General features: G+C 35.7%; 3 protein-coding genes across 5 annotated transcripts; 2 read left to right on the top strand and 1 right to left on the bottom strand.

Moving 5' to 3' along the window:
• LOC114372539 (protein PHR1-LIKE 2-like) lies at positions 1-3410 on the top strand. Of its 2 annotated transcripts, none has more exons than XM_028330144.1 (6): positions 1-449; positions 1780-1856; positions 1956-2010; positions 2223-2301; positions 2399-2468; positions 2736-3410. In XM_028330144.1, exons 1-6 carry the CDS (start codon positions 29-31, stop codon positions 3195-3197), a joined length of 1164 nt encoding a protein of 387 aa, XP_028185945.1. In that variant the 5' UTR covers positions 1-28; the 3' UTR covers positions 3198-3410. The 2 variants fall into 2 exon arrangements, with proteins under 2 accessions (XP_028185945.1, XP_028185946.1); XM_028330145.1 differs by having other exon boundaries at positions 2232-2301.
• Positions 3411-5490: 2080 nt separating this feature from the next.
• On the bottom strand, positions 5491-10357 carry LOC114369309 (probable disease resistance protein RF9). Of its 2 annotated transcripts, none has more exons than XM_028326519.1 (2): positions 6103-10357; positions 5491-5851 (listed from the first exon to the last, which is right to left on the bottom strand). In XM_028326519.1, exon 1 carries the CDS (start codon positions 10261-10263, stop codon positions 6124-6126), a length of 4140 nt encoding a protein of 1379 aa, XP_028182320.1. In that variant the 5' UTR covers positions 10264-10357; the 3' UTR covers positions 5491-5851; positions 6103-6123. The 2 variants fall into 2 exon arrangements, with proteins under 2 accessions (XP_028182320.1, XP_028182319.1); XM_028326518.1 differs by having other exon boundaries at positions 5491-5805; positions 6103-10356.
• An 813-nt stretch (positions 10358-11170) lies between these two features.
• On the top strand, positions 11171-13654 carry LOC114370309. The gene is made up of 2 exons (XM_028327617.1): positions 11171-12785; positions 12969-13654. Exons 1-2 carry the CDS (start codon positions 11331-11333, stop codon positions 13389-13391), a joined length of 1878 nt encoding a protein of 625 aa, XP_028183418.1. The 5' UTR covers positions 11171-11330; the 3' UTR covers positions 13392-13654.
• The last annotated feature ends 572 nt before the right edge of the window (positions 13655-14226 follow it).

Genomic DNA, 14226 nt, shown 5'->3' on the forward strand with positions numbered 1-14226 from the left:
AAATGATGGGAGAGAAGCTGAGCGTGAAATGCAAAAAAGAAGAGAAGAAAGTGACAAAATCCCAGTAAAGCGTGACAGTGCCAGCTCCCTACCTCAACCCCAAAGTCTTGTGCTTTTCACATCCCCATTTTCCCCATTCCCCTTTCTGCTTCCTCTTTCTTTCGCCAAATGGGTCATCATCTCCTTCTCCCATAACACAATCTTCTTCACCTTTTCTTTCTTCTTCGCTTCCCTTCGGTGGGGTTTCAAGTTTCACCATAGGAATAGGATGTTTTCTAGGTTGATTCATCCCCATGAAGGCCAGGAAGACATGCAGGGTGGTTCCAACCACGCTCACCTCGGAGACCCTTGTCTTGTTCTCACCTCTGATCCCAAACCTCGTCTTCGTTGGACCGCTGACCTTCACGAACGCTTTGTTGATGCTGTCACTCAACTTGGGGGTGCCAGTAGTAAGTCATTTTTGTGCCCTTTCATCTAATTTCATTCATGTTTTCTTGCTCTGCTGTAGTACTAATTGTGATGGACACGGACCCCATTCTGTGAAATTTATATATAACCATTCGTTTATGCTTTGTTAGCTTAATATGATACGAGATTGTTTCTATGCTGTTGGGATTCGTGCAGAGGTTTTAGTTGTTGTTCTCTACAAAGGCCATAAATTATGGAAGCAGGGAAAGGAGGGGCCTTTCCGTTCTTGTCTCAATTCTGAACTATAGTGAAATGTGTTGGGAAATGCAGCTTTGGCTGAATTAGTTGGGGGGGGGGGGGGGGGGGGGGGGGGGGTTCTCCAAATAATTTGTGTAAGCATGCATTGATTTGTGGCCTGAAAGGAAAATATTCTGTAATTACTACTAATTTGTGACTGTGTATGATCAGTGTGCTTTAAATTGCGGCGCAATTAAGCGCTCAATATTAATGAAAGCTGTCTGTAACTACTCAACATTAATCCATTACAAAGCAAGCCCTAATTTTTTATTCATTTCTTAACAAGATGAAATTCGTCGATTATTTTTTAGTCATTAGAGTATTAAACTTATTATGAGGCTCTTCTGATTGTGTCTTCATTTTCATGATTGCCTGATGATTTGCCTCATTCTGGTAGTTTGTCGTCATACTAATTCTGTATATATTTAGTTTTGCAGTATATGCATGTTTTCATTCACTGATGTTATGATGCTTTTGGTAATGTAATTTTCTTCTGAGAAGAAAGTTGACTTTATTAAGGATCGGAAAACATTAGTTAGCATTTACATAGCATAATGCCTTGACCCAGGATAGAGTGCAGGAGAAAGCCTTCAGTAATTGGCACCTCAACCTTAGTTCTGTTGTTGGAGAAGAAAAAGTTCTTCATGTGTGTATGCCTTTAGAATTTTCTAAAGATCATGGGGATTTAGTCGTGTCATTATTCTTGATTCATTTTCTTGTGTTTAAGATTGGCTTTTGACTTAGATTGTGATTTAAAAGCTGGTAATTGGTATAAACTTCAATGCATGTCGCAGCAGTTTGAAGGCATTCAAAATAACATTGGAAAAGTAGAAAAGACAAAAGTTAGAAATTGAATGACATTTAATATTTTCTCACTTTATAGTGGGGTTATTTGTGATTTGTGAATATTTTCTAGGAAATTCCTATAAAAATGAGTAATATTATTATGTTAGCAATATCTACCTTTGCCTCTACCTCTAATTTTTGGGCCATCCTCCATCTTATCAACTCTTCTGCTGGGAGCTTCCGTTGGTCTTCTTCTAACAGTTATATCATTAAACTTATTATTTGCAGAAGCCACTCCAAAAGCGATAATGAGGACCATGAATGTCAAGGGTTTGACGCTCTATCATTTGAAGAGTCATCTTCAGGTTCATTTGCATATTATTTGGTCAATTATATATTTTTTTGGGTGAAATTGATACTTTATGATAATATTCTGTTTTATACCAATCTTTGATGCATTACAGAAGTACAGGCTTGGTAAGCAATCAGGAAAAGATTCTGATGAGGGACTCAAAGATGGTAGGTTTGTCTCTCTACTTTTGAGCATCAATGCCCTTTTCAATTGGTTGGTTACTTGTTTATCTCTGTTCCCTTGCTCAGAGAAAGGTTGACTCTGGAATTTCCATCTGTATAAAACAGGGCCAAAATCATACACTAGCAATACTGTTTATAATGTTAACCTTTTTGTAATGATCTAAACTTCATCTCACTTGTTGAAAAAACTGTGCAAGGAATGTCAGCTTCATATCTTCAAGAAAGCCCTGGTACTGATAACTCTTCTCCAAAGTTACCAGCTTCTGATGCTAACGAGTAAGAATTCCATGGTTTCTTGAGAATCAATTTATTCCTGCCTGGATGTCTGAGTGATTGTTGATAAACAAATTGAGAGTTGCGATGTCATGTATAGGGGTCATGAAGTCAAGGAGGCATTAAGAGCTCAGATGGAAGTGCAAAGTAAACTACACTTACTAGTGGAGGTAAATTTCCTTTTCACAATATAAGGTGCTTTATTGTTTTGATATAACATTTAAGACCATTTTGGTTGCTATTGGAGGTAGAATAGGTGCATAGTTGCATGATGATGATTCGTTACTCTTTTTTCATCTCCCTTATTTCCGTAGGTAGATATCATCAACTAATTAATAACTGAAAATGTGTAATTTACTGTTTTATTAAAGAAATTATCTCTATATCTTATAAATGTACCCTAACACTTACTATTTTTAAGAATTATGGTATTGCAGGCAGAGAAACACTTGCAGATTCGCCAGGATGCAGAGCGGAGATACATGGGCATGCTTGAGCGAGCGTGTAAGATGTTGGCAGATCAATTTATTGGGGATGTAATTATCGACAGGGATGGCCAAAAATTTCAAGGACTGGAAAACAAAACATCAAGAAGTCCCCTAGTTGATCATGGAGGCTTTTTTCCCGCAGCGTGTACTGAGGTGGGTGGAATGCATGTTTCAGAAGTACCACCCATTCTCCAGCCTCAAGGGGCTGAGTGCTCCAGTGAAAGTTGCCTAAAATCACTTGAGAGTCTGGGAGGGTTGACACTAGAAGGATCTCCCGGCGGATCAAAGAAGAGGATGCTGAACTTGGACTCAATGGTAGCACCTTTGATCTGGAGCGAAGCCAACACCAGAACTCAAGGAATCCATTTAGCCCAAGTTAATCCTCCAGGAATGACTAGGTATGGCATGTAGGTAGGATAGGGAAGGCTAGTTCCTCATGAAGAGAGTTGAGGACATTGTGCTTTGTTCCAAGCTTTTAGGATGAAGTACCGAGTTAGATTCTTATCTGTTCTTGCCCATCAAGTTGGTGGGAATCAACTTGTCTCACATCTTTGTGTAAATTGAAAATACCATGTGGCTTAACTTGGACTATCACTACTAAAGGTTGGCGCTGACCATTGACAATCGTTGCTTCTTTTTTTTTTTTTTTGCTGCTTCCTTATTATGTCCGTTTAATGTGGGAATTGAATCCACCCATACCCCCATAATTTAACACCGTCGGCCACTAATCAACTTGTAATATGTATTAAAAGGATTATAGTGTAAATTTTTTTATATCTTCATCTAATTATAATTTATTATAATTTATTATATATGATAAGATTGTTGATTTTTATGATAATTATTTTAAAAGTCATATCTTCAGTAATTTGTGATTGAATGAAGGTCTAAAATTATTTTACACCGTTAGTGATCATTAGGCTCTAATTTAGATGTGTAGTATTATATATAAAACTAAAGGCTTTGGGCATTTTTTTACATACATACAAATTTTTTTTATCAAAACATACAATTCTCCCATTATTTATTAAAACATACACTTTTAATGTTCATGGTGTAGATTCGGATATCTGTTTTGCATATTTTTTTTCAAAACGTTATTTTAGAAAAAAAAATTAAAAAAATATAAATAAAAGAAATTAATAAAATAAGAGAAGATAATAAAGTTAAAGAAAATTAGTTAAAAATACTCGCGTTGAATTTTTTTTTCTAATTTACATATACTTTCAAATTAAATACATTGATAGTAAACAAAAAAAAAAGAAATTTAATTTACTTGATTAGAACTTTCAAGATGATAAAAATATCTATTTTTTGAATGATCTATTAGCATGCAGATTAATGTTTTGGTTGACCTCTTAGTCTGTATTCTTGTGGTATTGATCGAAATATGAAATAACATAGAAACAATGAACGTTTTAAAGGTATTAATAGAATCCAATTACGGAAAATGATTCTGCCAAATATAAATTTTAACTATTTTTAACAAATCAGTAACTCAAATGGAAGAAGACATGTTTCATGCATATGTTTCAAACTATCATTTGTTTCATCATTTTCGTGTTTTAATTATATTTGTTAGTATGTTTTGTTATTTTCTTCTTATCATATTTTGTTTATTATGTATGTCTCTATATCTCTCATATTTCAAGTATTTTACTGCTTTGTTTTATGTGTACTATATAACCAAGATGTAATAATTATTTATTCACAATATTCTTAATCAATTTTATTTTTTAAAATCATTTCCAATTTTTTGATTTATTTTAAGACTATTAATTAATTTTCTTATTTTTTTAATTAATTTACATAAAGAAACAAATTTGCCCGCAAAACACAAATTTAATTTTAAAAAAATTCACAATATGTTCAACTACCTTAGGCTTGTAATTTATTTAAATACCTATATGATAACTAAAACATTATATCATAATATTATCTAATTTTATTAATTTTCTTTGTTTTCATTTTTTAAAATTCTTTTAAAAAAATTAATTTTTAAAAAAAAAACCACATTGAAAATTTTGGTTGGAGAACCCAATTTCTCAACGGATTTTTGAAAGAAAAAAAAGACAAATAGTGTAAACTCAGGTTCGAATCTGAATTTACATTGTAAATAGTAAAAGTGTATTTTTTGAAAAATAATGAAAGTTGTTGTTGTATGTTTTGGTAAAAAAAGTTTTCTGTATATTTACGAAAAAAAATCGGCTTTGGGCTAGTTATATCTTATTTGAATCAAAATATAACCTTTTTAATTTTAGTATTATAACTTTTGCAGTATTAAATAAAAAATTGATGCAAATAATTTATTATAGAAGTATACGTATAATTATATTTAGCACTTTTTTAGCGACATAATTATTACATCAATAATATATGGGATTCTAGGATAGGACCCGAGAAATGAGAAAATGATCGTTACATCCCTAGAAAGAAGAAACAATAAAAATAGATAGGAGTGTTAAAATAATCATATATATATATATATATATATATATATATATATATATATATATATATATATATATATAATCATGATCGTTTCATTGGCTTCTGTGATTTATTGTGAGTGTGTGCCATACAACACTGAAGAAAAGTTAAAGTACAGTCAGCCTTGGTCTTGGAGAATAAAATTTATGAACGGACCGGTCCGAATCAGACACCAGTTTAACCAGGTTTAGGACCGGTTTGATAACGTGTCACCGGACCAACCGATCGAATTGCTGAACCGGTTTTGATAACGCTACTCATAACTAGATTTGGATTACACAATATAATAAACGAAAATAACACGTCACAATACAAATTCTTGCTTGTCACACACAAACAACAACTCCCTCAATCTGGATTTGGAATACACAACACAATAAAGAAAAACACACGTCGCAATACAAATTATTTTAAGAAACATTTTTTCAATTTCATAGCCTTCAACTAGAACCAAACTTACCTTTCAATCACTACTAGTGCATATAAGGCTTCCCTTCATGACAAGCCGTTGTAGACAAACTGCTGCTCACTGCCAAATATATTCAATTTTGCATTAGTAAACCTCTAGGTGCCAACTGATAAGAAAAGAAAATGGAGATACATATAGGTAGAGATCAGTAACAACTCAGTGACAGACCATCTACTTTAAATAAGTTAGATCATTTGAATTCAAATCAGATTTGTATTTGTTATGATTGTAACTTCACATCTTATCTTCAAGTCTTTAGGTTTCTGTTTCTCTAGCACATGTATTTAAACAAGTGTAAGCTGATGCAAATTACTCAAGCAATACAAATCCTTTTAATACAAAAGGGAGGCAACTCACCATGCAATGATGATAGTAGCTCTACTGAGAATCATCTCTGTGGACTTCACATTTGGGCGGAATGGAATGCATGTCAGTATTGATTTCCATTGGCATGTTTGTCAATTTCAACTCAAGGAGAGTGTTAACATGCTTTAGTCCATCAGGAAGCATTTTCATGCCCGGACATGATCGGATTTCCAGCTGTCTGAGAGAGGGGAGTGCTTCTGGCTCTATATTCCATTCCTCTAATTGCTCCAGCTTCCAAAATTTTAAAACATGAAGCTGAGGAAAGCTTTGAGAACTGCAAACCAAATCTTTTCCCAGGTAGGATTCTGCAAGTAAAGACAATGAGTGAAGATTTGGAAGATCTTTCAAAGTTTGCATGGGATCATCCTCTAGTTTTGAATGTGATAGAGTAAGTTCAACAAGGCTTGAGGGCAATTGGTTCAAAATGGATGGACTGCTCAAGCATCCCAGCAAATACACGTCTGTGAGATTAATGTGATTTTTCAAAGACTTCAAGTGTATATTCCAAGGTCGACCTTCTTCATCTCTTGATTTTAGCCTCAGTGATTGAAGGTAGTCTAATTTCACAATCCAGTCAGCTACTACATCAAGTTGCGATTCCATTGCCTCTTGCTTTTTTGACATTGATTGGCATGTTATTCCCAATTTTCTGATATTGACCAATTTGTCCAGACCACCCTTGACCGGAGTCTCTTCGTCTACAAATAGTCCCCACAATGTTTGGAGGTCAGATAGAGAACTACCTATGCGTATACCTTTTGGCTTGGGTGGAAATTTGGTGCGATAAGTTTCACTCAAGAACAAGTGTCTCAGTTCCATCTTCCAGATGGAGCTGGTTAGAGTATGTATGTAAGTGTATTTCAGATCAAGAGTCTGGAGTTTCAGCAAGCTGCTTATAGATGATGGAAGTGACTCTACATAAGTCCATCTTAGGCCAAGATACCTCAATCGAGTAAGTCTTCCAATGTTTTTAGGCAATTTGGCCTTGTAAACACCTTCTAGATCAAGCACCCGCAGTAGTAGAAGACAATTGCTCGAGATGCACAGGTTTAGAAAGTTACTTATATCTTGGCCAGGTTTACTTCCTTCTCGAGCATCAAAGGACAGGAAGGAGAGAACATCCTTGTAGTTGGTTAACAGGGAAGCTGAATCACTTGTAGTAGTGTTGCCATGAATATGTCTGTGCCAGGTATCATTTTCGTCAAAACGATCTGCCACTTGACGTATTCTGGAATTTGTTGGTACTGCTGCATTCAGCAAGAATTCACGAAAAGGATTAGGGAGACGACATGTTTTCACCTTGCCATTGGGCTTTCTCTTGGCAATTTGAACCATGTTCAGATCTATCAACTCTGCCAAGTACTTTTCTGCAATTAGCTCTGGTGGCCCTTGGTCTTCCCCTTGATGCACTAGACCCTCTGCAACCCACAAAACAATCAATCTTCTTACAGGAATCCCAAAATCAGCAGGGAATAGCTTGAAATAAAATAAACATCTCCTCAGGTATGAAGGTAAGTTCATGCAGACTGTGTTAAGTGTTTCAGACCAAGGGTTTTGACCTATAATGGACTGCTCTCTGGCATCTTCATGTAAAAGCAACTCGCTCATTTTTAATATTTCCGATGGCAGGCCCCCACAATTTACAATTTCTTTTTCAGCATCTGTTTGTTCTAAGGGAACGTCCCTCAAAATTCTTGTAAACAGAATCCAACTATTTTCATCGTCTAGTAACTGGATAGGAAGAACAAAGGATCTTGTACCCGCTTGTTGCAATACATTTGCATTGCAAGTGGTAAGAAGAAATCTGCTTCTTGTCGACTTGTCAGGTATGGTCTCTCTCAAGGTATCCAAGACATGGGAAGTTTTGATGCCATCAACAACAATGAGATACTTTGTATTCGCCAAAGTTGTGAATACAACTTGTGTTGTCCATCTGTCTTGCTGGCCACCCATAATTTGTTTGGCAGCCTCTTCGGCTACTTCTTGTAGAAGTTGTTCAACCGTACAACTTGGAGGCACTGACACCCATACTCGACAATCAAAATTATCTTTAACAACTTGATTGTCAAATATCAAACTGGCTAGTGTTGTCTTACCTGTACCTTCAATTCCAACAATTGAAGTAATGCAGCGACTTTTCTCGTCCGAGAGTAATTGGTTCATCAAAACCTCTACTTCTTCATCAAACCCAACGATTTCAATGGGAGATGGTTGCTTGTTAAGAATGAGAGATGGTTGCTTCTTCGGACGTAAAATTTGAACCGTCGACAATGACAACTCAGCTTGGGATTGAAGCTGACCCAAACCATACGCCTTTTTTCTTGTCGAGGCATCTTCAATTTTCTTTCTAATCTTTTTGATCTCGTCCATCATAACATGCCGCCTATAGTATCTCATAATGCAGATTATCATTGATTTATGCTCCAATTCACTAGCACACTTGGTAATGACAGGTTCAGTTTCACGAGCAAGATCTTCCATTTGCTGCACCCAGATTTTGGATCTTCCTTCTAGTTCTCCAATCTCTTGGACATCACGAGACAGTGCATCCATCAATTGCTTTTCACCTGTGATTAATTGGAATTTCCGTTTGAGCCCTGTAATGTGCCTATACGAGGAAGCTGCAGGTGGTGCACGTGAATTTACACCCGTACCAGAAGTATCATTGTGTTCAACTATGGTTTCACTCTGGCTCCCTTGGATGCTTAGTAACGACTCTTTTCTTCCTTGGATATTTGCAATGGCATAATTGTTCTTCCTGTCTGAAATATCAATAATTTCTCTCAATAACTCTTCGACGTACCAGGCAAATCTGATTCTGTTTATAGTATACAGAAACCCATCCTTTGGACCACCAGCAACAAGACAGTGGCCCTTCCGAGTCACGGATCTCAATTGATCCACCCACACTTTCTGTCTTCCATTCAGAATCAGACCTTCCACACTATCAATATCACTGAATAACGCACAAATTATAGCTAAATATCTTTTGGTGTTCTTCAAATTTGGTTCCAAAGATCTCAACATAAACAAAATCCATTCAATAACTGTACAAAGTAAATAACCGACTAGGAGAGTGATAAATGCCTCGAAATGCAAAACAAGTAAGGCGACGCAAAGCATAGCATAAATGCAATACAAGAAAGGGTTACGCACTGTTGTTCGGGGTTCTCGGGCATGTATTGCACTTTCCAATTTAGTTAGAAACACATATAAATGCAAAAGGGAAAAAACCAAGTTAAAAAAGAAGAATAGGATTTGTGCTTTCACCAGTGCCACTAGTGACACACTTGGAACAGGTGTTGATCTCGATCCCATTTTGGCTCCCATGTCTTTCCCAAAAAAAGTCCACCTTCTGTAAAGTGCATCTTCAAACTGAGTGCAGATGTACTTCATCTTCTTCATAAACTCGTGCTTGGAAGCATAAAGCTCAAAAAGATAGAGGAACTGGCAAAGCCTCCCCATACTTGACCGCTTTTCTGTCCTGGCAATGAATTTTTCAGCAACACCTACCGTATAATCACAAACCTCCTTTACCTCTTCCAACCACACATTTTCTCTCTGACTTAACTCCCCAGTTGTTGAATTTAAATTAGACACAGCATTTTTAATGTCAACAAGAACGTCATCTCTCACATGTTCTACTATCTCGATCAGCTCCTCATCCCGGATAATTAAATTTTGGGTGAGAATGTGATCAAGCTTCTCCAGCGCTGGGGATACTATTGTGGTGGCTCTCACTCCTGGAGTTTCAACGGTCGGAACTATGCTTGTTTGGTCAGACTCAGAGTTCCTTATTCTCTCAGAGATTTGTCTCATCCTGTTGCTAATCTTATCCAGCTCTCTGCCAAGCTTGTATTTGCAAAACCAATACATAACTCCTTTCCTCCTCCTCCTTTGGAAGGTTTCCATGACATCTTGTGCATCAAGAGCAACGATCCTTATATCCTCTACCAACTCCAATTGATTGGGATTGGAGCCTTCGCGGCTTTCAAGGTGCTCTATGAATGCCAGCATGCACCTAAGCTCTTTTGCAATCCATTCAACCCGGCTTCTTACAGACTTCAATGCACGTGCCGATTCTTGAACGAGGAAACCAGTTAGATTGTTTGCAACCGCTGATACGATGAAACTAACTGCAAGGTCAGCCATGCTGACCTAATGCAACCTTTGCTCTCTGCTTAATTGGCATCAAAGGAAATTCAGCTTAATCGTTATTAACCACACCTGTGTACTTTCAGCATATATGCCAACACCCCCTGTGTTTTACTGGAATTACGCTTAATACCCCTCGCCCTCTCTTTGCCTGCATTAATTTGGCACACCCTCGTCAAACCGCGTTACTTTGACCGTGATTTACATGTTTTCCAGTTAGTAGTTTGATACATTTAAGAGATATGACAAAAGCAGTCTGGATTGTATTGGAACATAGACTTTTTAACTAGTTTTACTAAAAAAAATTATATGGCCGGCTTCTTGCCCGGTTTTAATTAGTTATGACCGGCCATATATAGATACGAGAGTAAGAAAATTATATTAAAGTGCATCACTTTTTTAACTGATCAAATGACATTAAATATTAATTATTTATATTTAATCATCTTATTCATATAAGATAGTTTCCTTTCATAATATATATATATATATATATAACATATTTTATAAAATAAAATATTTTATGTGAGAAAATTAAATTTAAACTATATAATCATGAAGGAGGTTTGATATTTAATGTAAAAAGTCACGTAACTTTTTAAAAAATTGAAATTAATTTTTAAGTGATCATCAAATATTAAATCTTAATCATCTATAAAATTTAAATTTAATTCTCTCGTTCTATATAAAACATTTTTCTCTCATGTGTATATATATTCTTTATTTAATTTCTGCTTATTAAAATTTAAAAGAACCTTCAACTTATTATAAGCCAAAAATAGAAGAAATCGACCACATCGTTGAGAGAGAAAATATGAGAGGTAAACATGGAAAAACAATGATCGTTGTAATACATAGAAGCATAAAATTTATGTTGCTCGCCGGTAAGACTAATGTTTGTTTCAGTAATAAAAAATTATTCCTTTCCCATATATACAAAATGACTATGATGTATATTGTATGTGGTTTCAGTAATCAATGTTAGTACTCCTTTCCTTTGTATGCAAATTGACCGTGATTTACATGTTTTCCAGTTGTCAGAAGTTTGATACATTTCAAGAGAAATGAAGTCATATGATATGATTCCGGATCTGACAAAAGCAGTCTGGAATGTATTGGAACTTAGACTTCTGGTTTTAATCAGTTTCTTCTTGCAAGTATTCCTAATAGTTTTTGGCAACCGAAGAAAATGCATAGCCGATGCAAGGCTACAAGTCAGTGTCTGGTTGACCTATCTCTCAGCTGATTGGATTGCCACTGTTGCACTGGGAATGCTTTCCAAAGACAGCAAAAATCCTGAAAATGACCCCAACTTCATAATTATGGCCATTTGGGCACCCTTCCTTCTTGTACATCTTGGTGGCCCTGACACAATCACTGCCTACTCCCTAGAGGATAATGAGCTATATCTACGACACTTCCTTGGGTTATTGTACCAGCTATCAGTAGCAGGTTATGTTGTTTACATTTCATGGAATGGCAACAAGCTTAATTATGTTACCATTCCAGTTATGGTGGCAGGAATAATCAAATATGCAGAGAGGACTTGGTCCTTGTGGTTGGGAAGCAGCCAAAAGTTCAGAAAATCCATTCTCCCTCCTCCGGACCCAGGACCAAATTATGCCAAATTCATGGATGACTACACTGCAAAAAAAGCTGAAGGATACAAAGTTAAATTAAAGGTTGAACCTACTTCCATAGTATTGGATCATTCTCCAGGGGCAATAGCAAATCACAATGTAGCAGATGCTTCTTCTTTACACGATGGATTCTATTTCTTTACAATTTTTGAGCGGCTATTTGCAGATCTCATCCTTAGCATTCAAGACCACCAAAACAGCCAACATTTCTTTAAGAACATATCATGGAATGATGCATTTCAAGTGATTGAGGTTGAGCTTGGATTGATGTATGATAAGCTATATACAAAGGCAGTGGTAACATACTCTCGCCTAGGCTTTTTCCTCAAATTTGTGAGCACTTTCTGCACACTCTCTGCATTTGTTACATTTTGCTGTCTGATACATAAAGCACACATAGATTATGAGCGGATTATTACTTTGGTGCTTTTCGCTGGGGCTATTTTTCTTGAGATATATGCGGTCATTGTTTTACTTTCTTCGAGTTGGGCAATGCTTTGGTTAAGCAAGCGTAAGAATTGGAAAGTGGATCTTCTCCACAGGTCCATCTCATGTTTTCAAAGATGTTTTAAACTCTCGCACACCAAGAGGTGGTCTAATCTTGTGTCACAATTCAATCTCATTAGTTTTTGCTTGAAAGATGAGCCAGTCAGATGCATCAAAATCCAGAAATTCCTTCGCATCTATCAGTTTTTCGAGAAGTCTTACTACCAACACACACAAACTGTCCCCGGGGAATTGAAAAAACTCATATTTGAACAGCTTTTGGAGAAGTCTGGGGATGCAAAAGATACCAAAGCATGTAAAAAATTATGCGCTAACAGGGGTGATAGAGTTCTTGACAAGTGGAACTGCCATTCCATTGCCTGGAGCACTGAGGTAGAGTTTGATCATAGCCTTCTGCTTTGGCATATTACTACTGATCTTTGCTATTATTCAGATGTAACTGCTAACTCAAATTGTGCAGAGCTAGAAAACTGTCAAATAAGCAAACTTTTGTCAAATTATATGCTATATATTCTTGTTATGTGTCCTTTTATGTTGCCCAACGGAATAGGACAGATCAGATTTGAAGACACATGTGCGGAGGCCAGAGAAGTTTTGCAAGAAAGGAAGTACATATCAGACAGAGATCAAGTTTTGGAAGTGATACTGAGAGTGAAGACAGATGTTCTACCATCAGAGGTTAAAGGAGATAGAAGCAAGTCTGTGCTGTTTGATGCACGTAGGCTTGCTAAATCGATAGAGTCTTTAGAAAGAGAAAAGAAATGGTCGAAAGAAGAGAAATGGGAAATGATGAGTCATGTTTGGGTGGAGATGCTGTGTCATGCAGCAAGCCAGTGTAGAGGGTTTCATCACGCCAAACAGCTTAGCCGAGGTGGCGAGTTGCTTACCCATGTCTGGTTTTTAATGGCTCATTTAGGTATAACTGAACAGTTTCAGATTTCACAAGGTCACGCAAGGGCAAAATTGATTCTGAGTTAAAATTGTATTGCTGAGTATATGCTTTAAGAATTCTGTGCTGTTTCATACATGCAGATTTCTAACTGCTTTGACTGCTGCTGGTGAAATCTTGCGCTCTTACCTTTTTTTTAGCTTATTGAATCTCTCATGAACTGTTTGATTTAAGGTTTGCAAATGTTCAAGAGGTAGTGTAGTTTTTCCGAAAATGTGATTCTTCCTTCGTGATGTAGCTTGTTCTGTTACTGTATTTTGGATAAATAAATGCTATCCTACTACACCTATAACTAATGAGAGGGAGAAAAATATTTTCTTCTCTTTATTTCAACTATCATTTATTTCTATTCAATTTGATTCTTTAGTTTAAAATATAAGAAATTATATTATGATTTAAAATTATTATTGAGTGATTTTAAATTATTATAAAATATTTATTTAAAAAAATATTTGATTTCAAAAATTATAGGATTAAATAGAAAAAAAAAACTAAAAATCAAATTAAATCAATTTTTAAATTAGATGAACACATTAAATAAAAAATGAAAAAATTAAATTAAACTTAAATAATAAATTAGAAGAAAAAAAAACTAATTTAACCAATTTCGATCCCTGCCATGCCATGCCATCCATTTTAATTCTTATAACTTGCTTCCTCGCCTCTAGTTTTTTAGTAATATATGGTTATGAACGAAAAGTGACAATATTTTGCTTAACCAAGGAAAATATCATGCAAAATATTAAAAATCTACCAACTTCCATTTATCAAAGCCAATGGGTGGCCTTTACCGCATAGATTGTAAAACAATTAAGGACGAAAAAAAAGGTTAAAGAATGTTGCCCAATAAAAGAAATTAAAGAC

This window comes from Glycine soja, chromosome 10, assembly GCF_004193775.1.
Source record: "Glycine soja cultivar W05 chromosome 10, ASM419377v2, whole genome shotgun sequence".
NCBI classification, from domain to species: Eukaryota; Viridiplantae; Streptophyta; class Magnoliopsida; order Fabales; family Fabaceae; genus Glycine; species Glycine soja.

Bases quoted from the DNA above. Each gene is read 5' to 3' on its own strand.
- LOC114372539 (XM_028330144.1), top strand. From the start codon at position 29: ATGCAAAAAAGAAGAGAAGAAAGTGACAAAATCCCAGTAAAGCGTGAC. The intron at 450-1,779 runs GTAAGTCATTTT...TATTATTTGCAG, and splicing joins TCAACTTGGGGGTGCCAGTA to AAGCCACTCCAAAAGCGATA. The intron at 2,302-2,398 runs GTAAGAATTCCA...TGTCATGTATAG, and splicing joins CCAGCTTCTGATGCTAACGA to GGGTCATGAAGTCAAGGAGG.
- LOC114369309 (XM_028326519.1), bottom strand. From the start codon at position 10,263: ATGGCTGACCTTGCAGTTAGTTTCATCGTATCAGCGGTTGCAAACAAT.
- LOC114370309 (XM_028327617.1), top strand. From the start codon at position 11,331: ATGAAGTCATATGATATGATTCCGGATCTGACAAAAGCAGTCTGGAAT. The intron at 12,786-12,968 runs GTAGAGTTTGAT...GGAATAGGACAG, and splicing joins CCATTGCCTGGAGCACTGAG to ATCAGATTTGAAGACACATG.